This window comes from Kwoniella pini, chromosome 7 (genome assembly GCF_000512605.2).
Source record: "Kwoniella pini CBS 10737 chromosome 7, complete sequence".
In the NCBI taxonomy this organism is placed as follows: Eukaryota; Fungi; Basidiomycota; class Tremellomycetes; order Tremellales; family Cryptococcaceae; genus Kwoniella; species Kwoniella pini.
In genome coordinates, this window is record NC_091722.1 from 1,530,117 (window position 1) to 1,542,143 (window position 12,027).

At 43.5% G+C, this 12,027-nt stretch overlaps 4 protein-coding genes across 4 annotated transcripts; 2 read left to right on the top strand and 2 right to left on the bottom strand.

The window, feature by feature from the left end:
- Window positions 1-18: 18 nt before the first annotated feature.
- I206_105711 (uncharacterized protein) lies at window positions 19-2,409 on the bottom strand (the record flags this gene model as incomplete). The annotated part of the gene is made up of 6 exons (XM_019155135.1): window positions 19-471; window positions 527-1,018; window positions 1,077-1,281; window positions 1,349-2,183; window positions 2,257-2,295; window positions 2,349-2,409. 6 exons carry the CDS (start codon window positions 2,407-2,409, stop codon window positions 19-21), a joined length of 2,085 nt encoding a protein of 694 aa, XP_019011289.1.
- Window positions 2,410-2,837: 428 nt separating this feature from the next.
- On the bottom strand, window positions 2,838-4,824 carry I206_105712 (uncharacterized protein; the record flags this gene model as incomplete). The annotated part of the gene is made up of 9 exons (XM_019155134.1): window positions 2,838-3,069; window positions 3,138-3,210; window positions 3,277-3,523; window positions 3,590-3,657; window positions 3,716-4,073; window positions 4,135-4,258; window positions 4,321-4,505; window positions 4,570-4,590; window positions 4,651-4,824. The coding sequence occupies 9 exons, from the start codon at window positions 4,822-4,824 to the stop codon at window positions 2,838-2,840; spliced, it is 1,482 nt and encodes a 493-aa protein (XP_019011288.1).
- A 545-nt stretch (window positions 4,825-5,369) lies between these two features.
- On the top strand, window positions 5,370-7,641 carry I206_105713 (uncharacterized protein; the record flags this gene model as incomplete). Its single annotated transcript, XM_019155133.1, has 8 exons — window positions 5,370-5,442; window positions 5,499-5,588; window positions 5,643-5,702; window positions 5,759-6,090; window positions 6,151-6,391; window positions 6,458-6,672; window positions 6,741-7,236; window positions 7,301-7,641. The coding sequence occupies 8 exons, from the start codon at window positions 5,370-5,372 to the stop codon at window positions 7,639-7,641; spliced, it is 1,848 nt and encodes a 615-aa protein (XP_019011287.1).
- A 293-nt stretch (window positions 7,642-7,934) lies between these two features.
- Window positions 7,935-11,817, top strand: I206_105714 (uncharacterized protein; the record flags this gene model as incomplete). Its single annotated transcript, XM_019155132.1, has 13 exons — window positions 7,935-8,183; window positions 8,249-8,305; window positions 8,363-8,470; window positions 8,531-8,818; window positions 8,881-8,983; window positions 9,030-9,097; window positions 9,156-9,419; window positions 9,478-9,894; window positions 9,950-10,363; window positions 10,421-10,543; window positions 10,610-10,810; window positions 10,876-11,648; window positions 11,718-11,817. The coding sequence occupies 13 exons, from the start codon at window positions 7,935-7,937 to the stop codon at window positions 11,815-11,817; spliced, it is 3,165 nt and encodes a 1,054-aa protein (XP_019011286.1).
- Between the last annotated feature and the right edge of the window lie 210 nt (window positions 11,818-12,027).

Consider the following 12,027-nt stretch of genomic DNA (forward strand, 5'->3'; position numbering starts at 1 on the left):
AAGACATCCAAAGTTCTATCAGATAGCGCCCGAAGTCTGCCAGGAGGTGTCAGTCATAAATGGTCTGTCCTCGATCAAAGACGATATCCATCGTTCGAATTCTAGATCTTCCGCTAAAGCGGTTCCAGGATCATTGCCAACAGCGGGAGTAGGTACAGCAGAATGCTGTTGTTGATGCAGCTGTGTAACATCTCCCAATAGAGTTTCGACTCCGTCATGTTCTCCATTCATGGGAACGAGACTTGTACCCCATCTCATAGCTAGACTACTGGTAGCTTTCGCAGCTAATTTCTGACCACGCTGCAATAATCCTGAGTACCAAGAGCAAGGAGTTTGCTTTGAGGCTCTCTCGAGCAGTTCCACTCCTCTCACCAATTGATGATGACTCAAAGTAGCTAGTGCGCTTCTGGGAGATCTTATCACCAAAGCTGCCTGTGGAACTAATGTACTGAATAGATCTAACGCGATGACCTATACCAAATTGTCATATTTCAATTACCAAAGGCAGAAATATGATGCTACTTACCATATGCCTAGTATTAATATGATCAATCTTATATATCTCATCTACCAAATCAAGCACATTTTTACAAGCTTCTTCGATAACCACTTTGACACTTGCGGAAAATTGCGAATCGAGTGGTTCAGCGCTGTGTAATCTCAACGCTCGATTCATACCCAATCGATGCAGTTGAAGTAGACCGGTATAATAATGCAACGCAAGTCGATGTTGTTGCAATGCAAATACGATCGATTTATCATCTATCCAAAGAGGCAAATTTGTAGCTTTGAGAGTGGAAGGTACACGTCCCCAATAACTTCTTTCTAAAGCATCAGCTTCTTGCAAACCGTCTAGATTAGGCGAACTTCTTATAGTGTCTATACTGTTTATCAAAGTATGTAAAACATTATCATATTCCCACCTCCAGTATAAAAAGCTATCTGGTGATTGATCACTCGGACGAAGTGCATCGAATTGACCAAAATTTATGAATGATGGACAGCCGAAACGATTCGACTGTTCCCTTCGATAAGCTTCATGTTTTATAGCTCGTGGCCGGATTAATAAGACGCACATTAACCCTTTCCAAGGTAAGAATTTCCCACCATATCCTCCTTCTTGCGTCTACTTCGCCTTGAGGCAGATCCCACCAAGTCCCGTCCCGATGAAATCCCGCCATAGTAGCCAATCTCAATGCCAAGCCGACCAGGACGTAGATCTCGTCGGTTCGGGGACGCGAGTCGTTTAACAAAAAGCAACAATGTAAATGAAGGCATATCCTAGAAGATGACAATTCAGCCAAGGAGAAAGTTGTAAACAGGCTGGGATGCTACGACGGAAACTCACAAGCTTGGCACAGATGTATTTGTCATGAAATCAGCAGCAGTCAAACAAGACATTGAGAGATCATCGAATTTCTGAGCTTGATCAGAATGTGGTGGTAAGTCGGGATCAAACAGACAGCCTATAGCAAGTACAGCAAAAAGTACACCGAGTTGAGCGCCAACTCGAGCAGAATTTCGACTACTACTGCTTGCGTTTCCGATAGACAGATCTAGGACGATCCGATCGAAATGTTCTCTCGTTATAGGCTCGAATCTCCATGAAGAAGCATTCCAATACAACTGAATCCATGTCTCTTTCAAATCCCCAATGGGGACCTGATTTCGTGCCTCATTCAAGAAAGATCGTCTCGCTGAAGGGGATGGACGAATTAAAGGGAAAGTTGGTCCAGGACCTAAAGCTGATTCATTATCCGGTAAGGTCGATGACTGATCTGCTGAGTCTTGATCTTCCCAATCATCAGGTAGGACATGTGCAGCAGCTGTAGGTCCAAAGAACTTTGAACGGCCCCCTGACCCTATAGATAATTGTCCGACAGGAGGTACCGATAAATTCGGGTTAAGCAAAGTTGTTCGAGTCGTAGTTCCAAGGTTGCTGTCATACGTATCTGAAATGATCCCGAGATCAAACGTGGGTGTCCTTTCTTGAATGATGGGTGGAGATGGAAAGGTCGAGAATGCATCAGCAGCCGTGATATTCACTGTATGATTCGATGTCGAAGGATTGTTAGTGTTGACTGATTGTGTAAGCCGATCTTTTAGTTCATTATTCTCCTCGATTATATTACGCATTGTCCGACGTTTGGACACAGTACCATTCGGACATATATCCGGACAACCTGAAAACAGGGAGATCAAGCGAATCAGACTAATGCTCTCTCAATCTTGGTGGTCATACCACCGCCGACTGACCTCGCCGTTGACATTCAGTACACGGCCATGTTTTACTACCTGTCAAAACCGTAAGTAGGAAACAACGTCTGAATATATCATCCTTCACTCACATCTTAATTTAGATCGCCGACATTCAGCACAACTAACAGATGGTCTACCATTCTTAGGCATATTGACAAACCTGAATTTTCAAGAACCAGAGGACAAATGCAAGAACAGAAAGGAGATCCGATTCGTCTCGGGAAAAGGGCTAAACAAGCTCAAGCGATTTCGCCGCACACATACAGTAGCCATCATATGACATTTGAGGATATGACGTTATCTTCGGACCGAAACGTCTCTAGCTCAGCAGACAGGCACAGTACAAGCATAAGCATAAGATAGCTGAAGATTATTAACATTTTGTGAATGAAGACATAATCATGCATGTAAGAAGATCCTCATTCATATACAAAAATTTACACCCTACTGATCGTCTAAGACCCAACCGTATGATTCCTTTGAGATCTACGAGTGTGGCTCAAACCAATCCGAAACTTGATATGGTCATTACAATACCTGGGTGTGGAGTACAAGATATATAACCCATAAGAGGGGCTTTAGAGGGTATATCTAAATCCAGGGGCCAAATCATGTAGCCTTGCTTGGTCAACTCTCTGACCTGGAACAGGTTTACCCTCTATTCTATCCCTTCTAGCGTTCTCTCTAGAATAGTAAAGCATCATACAAGCAGTAACAATGATAGCAGCGCAACTGAATCCTAGGTTCATTCCAAACCCTTTATGCCAGTATGGCTTTTCGCTTGTTGGGAAGATAAAAGGTGAGGTAAGACTAATTATACTTGCGGATCAGCCCTTACTACTGTCGGTTATGAAGTTGAAAGCATATGCAGAACGTACGCTGCCCAATTTGCGAAACTGTTTAAAAATCCTAAATGAACCGCCCTTTGTGTTTGAGATCCGGTGTTATTGGCTGAGTATACGATATGTCAATTTCTTCATCGCTCTTTTTCGGAAGACAAGCTAAAAGATCACTTACAAACCCATGATTGAATAAGAGGAATGGTCGCGTAACCTCCAATGACTATACAGAATGTGCCAAAATATCTGACGTGTTGATTATGAGTGACAATCAACAGAAGGAGCCATCCAAGTAGGTTGATAGAGAATACTCCGATAATGAAAGGACCTCGCATTCTCAGTCGATCGGAAAAGTGATTAATTATTACCATCGCTACGAATCCTACCGCATATGGAGGCACTGTGTACAGTTGAGCTTGGGCATTCTAAGTGGGAGTAAAGACAACATTTAGACGTCTTGACATTTCGCGTGATAGCAATTTCATACTTACGGTATATCCCAAAGAAGCAATGATGGTAGGGAAAAAACCGGAAATTGATGATAGAGTGAGTTGCATACCTGATTTATTCCTAATTAGTGAAATGACAATGCCAAGTAGAAGCAATCGAATACTCACAACTGTAAATGAATGTTATGACATAGCTTTTCCAATCTGTAAACGCACGCTTGACACCACTCCAATCAATACCATTGTTTCCTTCATCCAAATTTTGTGATTTCAATCTTAAAAATTCCAATTCCCTTTCATGTTCATTCAAGAAATTGGATCGATCAGGTCGTCCAGGTAAGAACAAAGCAACACATATTCCTAATACGACTGAAGGTGCACCTTCAATAATAAATAGAATTCGCCAAGTATCGATATGTGAATGGATATGTGATACACCATAAGCGATTAATCCGCCAAAAGCACCGGCTAATACTCCTGCTCCAATGAATGCTGCTAATCGAGTAGCAATTTCGTTTTTTTTGTACTACACGAACTTGTTCAGCTATGATCGATGTGAACCAGTGTCCATATTGAGAACTGCTTACCCATAAACTATAGTGAAGAACTACTGCTTGTCCAAAGATAGCTTCTCCTACACCGATGAATAGTCTACAAACTATTATACTAGCATAATTTTGACATGCAGCCATACAAGTTGCAGCAATTGCCCTGAGATTTTGTCGATCAATATCATGACTTATTTGTCCTGCTAATAAGGGAAACGGACATACCAGATCAAACAACCTGCTCCTAAGGCATAATTCGGCGGGAAAGCTTTACTGAGTAATGTCCCAGGAATACTAACTAGCATATAAGTTATGTAAAAGGACAAAAGTACGACAGAGTACTTGTTATCGCTGTTATCGAGTAATTCTTTTTGAAGTCCTTGTAATCGAGCATTTCCGATATTACCTCGCTGAATTGTACCGTTTTCAGAATTAGCGTTCCAAATCACCATACTGTATGTCATGATGACTTACGTCGAGATTGGCACTCAAGTACTGTACGTAATTCACAGAAGTGAGCTATTGTCCAAGTGTGCATATAGTAGGAGAACTTACCATTAAGACGGTCATAGGAAGAATAACAGCATCGAGTTTGAGTAGTAATCTCCTTTCAGCTTTCTTGTCGATTAGATATTCTTCTGAAGTCGGGTCAATTACAGCATTTTCGTTATGCGAAACTTCTGTCTTCTCCAAATCGTGAGGGATAGAACTGGAATTTTCGGTGTTCATAATGATATACTTCGTGAAAGTCTGGCTGACGATCTACCGTGTCCCAAGTCTCAGGAGGGAACTTAAATTGAGCGAAAGCACCCATTAGCTATCTTAGGATATTGCAATATATATAGGCTACTGTTCTTATCCCGATGATATACCCTTTTCCCGAGGTTTATCGGATTATGGCCCCACGGAGAAGGTGAGTCACATGCTAAGGTCATGAATTTTTCTTCCCCTTCTCTACCGGATTTCGGTCTTAAGGGATCAGGACTGCTCAGCCATGCAGAATGATTATCTGGTAATGGTGTCGATCCCTCACGGGTTTAGGTCATTACGTACAGTACACCTTGTCATTTGAGTAGAAAGTCAGATGACTTTTCCGATTAACAACGGACCCGATAAAATGAGTTTCCCGTCTGACCTCCACAAACAGATGATCAGTCGGAAAAGTCGTTTGGTATCGTACAAGTGTATATATAGACTTCCAAAATGCCTCTACGACACGTTTGATTCAAATGTTATTCATCTATTCTACGAAAATAACATAAGAGGACAACAATATGCAAGTTCAAAGTGTGAATCAAGGGTCTGATTGGGACAAAGTAAAGATTATTACCCCTTCTCCCATCTTAGGTGAATTGTCCGCTTGCCGTTCTTGGTGATAGTCGCTAATTGCTCGATATGTCTAGGTTATGGGTACCCCGAGGAGGATTTATGGCGAGGTGTTGAAGAACATGGAGCAGATGCTATTATTGTCGACGCCGGTAGTACTGATGGAGGTGCGTACTTGGTGGAGAATAGAGATTAAGAGAGTCATTAATTATTCGATATAGGTCCAGACGACTTGGCACTCAATCATACGGTAGTTTCGAAAGAAATGTATGAGCGTGATTGTGAGTCATACCAAGAGCTGCATTATAACTTGGGAAAGCTTATTTTTCCTGGATAGTGGCTCCTATGATTGATGCTGTCTACAAAAACGGACTTAAACTTCTCATCTCATCAGCAGGAGGTGCAGGACCTAAAGCTCACGTAGACTTCCTTAAAGAAATAATTACAGATTTGATCAACCAAAAAGGGTATACCCTTAAAGTTGCCGCTATCTACACAGATGTCTCAAAGGAAACGGTTTTAAGTAAATTGAAAGAAGGAAAAGTTCATCCTTGTGGCGAGATCCCGGAACTGAAGATCGAAGATGTAGAGAAAACAGATGCGATTGTCGCTCAAGTCGGACATGAGCCTTTCTTGAAAGCCCTAAGAGAGGAGCCAGACATAATCATTGTAAGTCCTTGACCTATCGCCGTGTAAATAGTCAAGCTGATACAAGAATGACATTGCTAGGGAGGAAGAGCATACGACCCAGCACCATTTATCGCCTACTGTTTACACCGATTAGGAAAGGTATCTCACGCAACAGCTTGGCATATGGGTAAAATTATGGAATGCGGTGGTATTTGTGCTATACCGAAAGGCAAAGTCATTCTTGCAACTGTTTCTCCAGATAATTTCGAATTACTTCCTATGGATCCCAACACTAGATGTACCGAATTGTCCGTAGCTGCTCATACTTTATATGAGAAAAGTAAGTTTAACACACATCGGTGATCGCATTGATAGGCAGATTGACTGATCCTTGACACATGTGTAGCTCGACCGGATAAATTGGCAGGACCGGGTGGCATTTTGGATATTACAAATGCTAAATACCAACAAATTTCAGCCAGAGGTGTACGGGTTTCAGGTGCCGTGATCGAACGAAAGCCTACAGCTTTCAAGTTGGAAGGTGCTCGTCAAGTTGGTTTCAAGACCGTTTTCTTAGGTGGTATAAGAGATCCTATTTTGATAAAGTGTATCGATGAATTCGTAAGTCCATAATTTTCGCAAGCTCACTCTCGTGCGGTCGAGCGCTGAGATATATGAAACTCTCATAGACCCAAAAAACTTGGGAAATGACCGCAAAAATGTTCCCCGTTCTCAAATCAGATCCGTCCGTTCATCAACTTCAATGGAAATTCTACGGTCGAAACGCTGTCATGGCTCATCTAGAACCATGCTCTTTCGATAACGTCCATGAGATTGGATTGTATGGCGAAGTCTTAGCTCCCACACAAAGATTAGCCAACGCTATTGCGAATTGCGCTCGAGTTGGCATTTTACATGGAGCATATCCTGGTCAAGTTGCCACTGCTGGAAATTTCGCTAGTCCAGGTACTCCATTAGAACTTTCCGCTGGACCGGCGTGTGAATTCACAATTTATCATCTGATGGACATTGATGATCCTGAAGATTTCCCAGTTGATCATTTCACCGTTGGAAAAGGATCAGATTCAAGACCAACTAAACCTGTGCATGGTCACGATACAACACATGAACAGACAAAAGAATTGATACCCCTTAATCCGGAACCAGCAATCAACAATTTCTTATGTAAGCAAGCTCCTATTCAATCGTTTCAGGCTCGGGATTAAATCACTGATAGCTTTCGATATAGACGGAGGAAGCCCATTCTTTTTACCTGATTTAGCTAGAGTCGTTCGTTCGAAAAATTCTGGCCCGTACGAAATAACTTTCGACGTTATGTTTGCCACTTTGGAAGATTACCAATTTGTCAAAGGACAGGATAAGCTAAACAAAGAATTCGTTAAGAAATCATGGAAGGTAGAGAATGATGATGATATATTGGCTTTAATGTGGTTTGAACCTGCTTTAGCTTGGAAATGTACTATAAAACGAAGTTGGGATCAAGGTAGTTTCGGTGAAAGGGATACGTTTGGTACGGCTCAACATGCTCCGTTAATGATGTTGAAGCTAGGTGAAGGATTGCGAAACTAAGATAGTCTGTCATATCTGTCACGTTCCATGTACACTACGACGTTATGCATTTCGAATTATAGAAGTGAATCTTGCATAATACGAAGAGTCATAAGACACCAAAGCAAACCACCTGTGTCTCTTAACACGTGGGAACGCGTCTGGGTCTGTGCGGGGGTGTTAATCAATATGGGGTATTTGGTTCCGTTGGGTAAACAAATGATTCAAGGCCTTCGTGACTGACTTTTATACAAAGAATCACATCATACATTACAACATTGTTCATTCATTAGTATATCATAGGCATAGTCAAAATGGCTCCTACTGCCCCGACAGCGTCTTCGTCTTCGAGGTCAAGACCTATACCGAAAAGATCGGAAGCACCAACTCCACAACCTGCAGCTGGGAGGGTCACCAGATTACGAGCAGCAAAGGATGTTACTGCCGGCCCTGCAGTGGGATCATCCAAAGGGCCCGCTCAGCCTAGGACTCCTGGATTGTTAGCTAAGAGCAAAGAAGGCTTCAGAAAGGTCTCAGGGAAAATTGGCCAGAAGGACAAAGAAGTGAGCTTTTCATCGCTAACTTTGAAAGAGGGATGTTTTGAGCTGATGAGATTTCCCTTGACTAGGCCGCACACAAGGAAGGGCCAGGGCACGAAGGCAATGGGTACTCTCAGAGCTTACAGGTGAGCATAGGAATCAGAGGCATCCCGTGAGATACTAAACTTTGAAATGATGTCTAGGCATATCTTCGTATACGACCTTCGCCTACAGATTCAGATGGCCGTATCTCATCTCGACCTTATCTTGAAATTCAGTCAGAGACCGATGTATTGATGCGAGCCCCTACGGTAAGCTGTCCGTACCCGATTATCTCTCTCCTTACTAGCTGACCGTAAGTGTACTAACAGGAACAATCAAGACACCATATACCAAAACCACCTCATATTTATTCTTTCGATAAGGTCTTCCCTCCGACGACTCCCCAATCCTCGTTCTTTACCACTACCACATTGCCACTCGTCGAAAGGCTTCTACAGGGAGAAAACGGTTTGATGTTCGCATACGGGGTCTCCAACAGTGGAAAGAGCTATACAATACAAGGTGGTTCGACACATTCTGCGACCGATCGAGGTGTTTTACCCAGATCAATAGATGTGGTGTTCAACTCGATTGAGGGTCTGGAGAGCACTGCGAATGTAAGCCGATTGTGTTGACGAATGGATAGAAGAAAACTATATAGCTTATCGCATTATTTCAGCTCAAGCCTCAAGGTCTGGCGGATGTGGTCCTGAGCGATGACAGAGATGAGGTTATCACGCTGAGTGACCCGCTTGCAACTCTTGAACCGAAGATCGAAGATAGTGAGCTTCACACCATAGCACGATATTGGCTAATCGTCCTGTGTAGGTATCAAAGTGGACAGAAATTACTCTTACGCTGTTTTTGTATCATATGCTGAGGTGTATAATGAGAAGGTGAGCTAGGATGTGCCGTATGGCCAAGAAATTGGGCTCATCCTCCTCAATGACCTAGATCTTTGATCTACTTGACACGGTGCTTCCGACTGCACCCCCAACTCCAGGTTTACCAAAAGGTCGAGCTACCAATACCGGCTTACCTCGAGGATCAAACGCTTACGGTTTTCCCGGTACACTCCATTCGTCTTTCAACCTCGCAGCTATTGCCAACGGAGGCGGCGGTGTACTGAAGCGTCATGCTTTGGCACTGAAAAATGATCCTGAAGGTAATGGGAAGTACATAGCCGGCTTGAAGGATGTAAGGGTCAGAACTCGAGAGGTGAGCTACATTAGGACAAAGATCTATGACGCATGAGCTGACTTGTACAAATGAATAGGAAGCATTAGCAGTCTTTAGATCGGGTCAATCTGCCCGACAAGTATTTGGCACCATCGCCAATAGAGAATCATCCAGATCTCACGGTATCTTCACGATCAAAATAGTCAGGATACATAACGGAGCACCGGAAGATCCAGACTCAGCTCAAGTATCAAGATTAGCTATTGTTGATCTTGCTGGTTCTGAGAGAACTAGAAATACACAGACTACAGGTGATAGATTGAAGGAAGCTGGAAACATCAATAAGTCGCTCATGGTGCTCGGGCAATGTCTGGAAGTCCTCAGAGCGAATCAACAGAAGATGTCTACCAATCCTGGTGCGCCAAACTCAAAAAAGAGACTTGCGGTTGTGCCTTTCAGACATTCCAAATTGACAGAAGTATTCCAAAACTTCTTTGTTGGTGATGGGCGAGCTGTGAGCACACTGCTTCCTCGAGATGCCATTGGGGTAGCTAACCAGATTTGCACAGGTAATTATCGTCAACGTCAATCCGTATGACACTGGTTTCGACGAGAACTCGCACGTCATGCGATTCTCAGCCATAGCCAGGGAAATCCAGACTACCGCTTCGAACAAGGTCGGATTCCCTCTTCTTAAGAGACAAATATCCACTCAATTCTCTGCATTCAGGAATGCTGTCAGTGGTCATCACACCCCGAACCCGATGAAGATCAAGGTGACTGTACCGGTCTTACCTAAACCTGACAAATCTGATAATGATGGCAAGAAGCTAGCGATGGATAGGGAAAGTCAAGGCTTTGTTATGGTGGAAGAGGAGCTAGAAGTGGTTGAAGAAAGTGAAGAGGATCAGAGCGACGAGGAAGATGGTAAAGATGCTTTGGTGGAGTACTTGTTTGATCAGTTGAAGGAAATGAAGACCAGGGTGAGCGTTTCGTTACAAGTGACCCACAAAACCCAGCTAATGATGCTGATTACACAGTTGTACGAATCTGAGATGAAGAATGCTGCTATCGAGGTGGAAGTGAGAGAGGAAGTCGCGAAGGAGATGCAAGACTCTCTGCAGAAGATGCATGAGGATTTCGGTCGGCAACTCAGCGAACAAGTAAGTTATTCGTCTCTCTGGCAAAGTTACAGTAGTACTAAATAACTGATGTCTTGTCTGGTGCAGCTCACTGCCAACGAGCTCAAAACAGACAGAAAAATCGATATTGTGACTCGAACCATGACTCCTGCTGTTCATCGCATTGCTCCATTTCATCCTTCATCCGCATCCTCTTCGAATATAGACGAGGAAAGTCAAGAAGATGTCTCCTTTGTCTCCATGCTCAACGAAGATGAAAGTTTCGAATCGGCCATTGATGCTTCCCTGGTGAGTAGTGATATTGTCACGCCGTGCTTCCTTACTGGTTTCAGCTGATAGTTTCACGCTCTCAGATGACTTCCGGTGATGACTCTGTCCTCTCCCAAGAATTTGATCCATTTGTGGTCAAGTCTCCAGGCATACCACAGATCACCTTGACCAGAGATTCTTTTACCCCCATCAAGCAACCTACATTTGTTCGCTCTACTGCTAGAGAGAAGAATGCAGATATCAGCGTCGACACAGGAATTATCTCCGACGGTACCGAGCAAGATGAAGCAGCAGAGAATACCACAAAAGAGGACATTGAGCTCGAGTCCGAGGTCGATGATGACGATACAGACGCTGTTAAACCGATTGCCACGGTAGTCAGCTCGGAGGAAGAAAGTGTTCTTGATACAGATGAAGATGTAGATGAGGCAGAGGATGAAGATGTCACGGAGAATGAGGAAAGCGAGGATGAAGAGGAAGAAGCGAATGAAGAAGAAGTGGATTCGGATGAGTCTGCTTTTACACTCTCGGATCCTGAAGCCGAGGAAGATGGTGATAGCGAAGAAGAGGAAGAATCGCCAATCAGGAGAGCCTCAAGTAGGAGGCGAACGGCAGGATCCCCTAAGAAGCCTGTCACAGCTTTGTCTCCCGTTAAGAAAGCTAAAGAAACACCAGCCAAGAAGATTTCTGCTAAAACGAAAGTTGCCAATGCCCTAGCTCAATCACCCGGATCTACAAAGAAGGTTGATCCTGCGAATATGCCTCTTACGCCTGAGCCCTTACGAGAAAGGATCAGTCAATTGCAATTATCTGACGACGAGGAGATGCCGATCAAGACTACCACAAAGAAGAAAAGGTGAGTCAGCTACCCGAGGATGCCCCCTTGTCGCGAGACGAAATAGCTAATAATCTGTTTGCGAATCAGGACATTGGGAAAGAAAATAGTCACTGAAGATGAAATGATTCATGCTGATTCGGCGAGGATAAGTCTTGCGGGCGCCGAGGTCAGGAGAATGATCAGATAGATCGGCTAGGTCACAGAATGACGGATGGCTTACTGAGCTAAGAACGACTGGGCATTGGACGGGGAGAAAGAAAGCACGTATTGACACATAAGAAATATGTGTAGAGGGTATATTTTGGTTACTTGTGTACTTGACATCATTCGGACATTGGTTCTTTAGATCGATTATTGTACATATGGTGTATAGCATGTCCATGTCCTTCTTCCGACA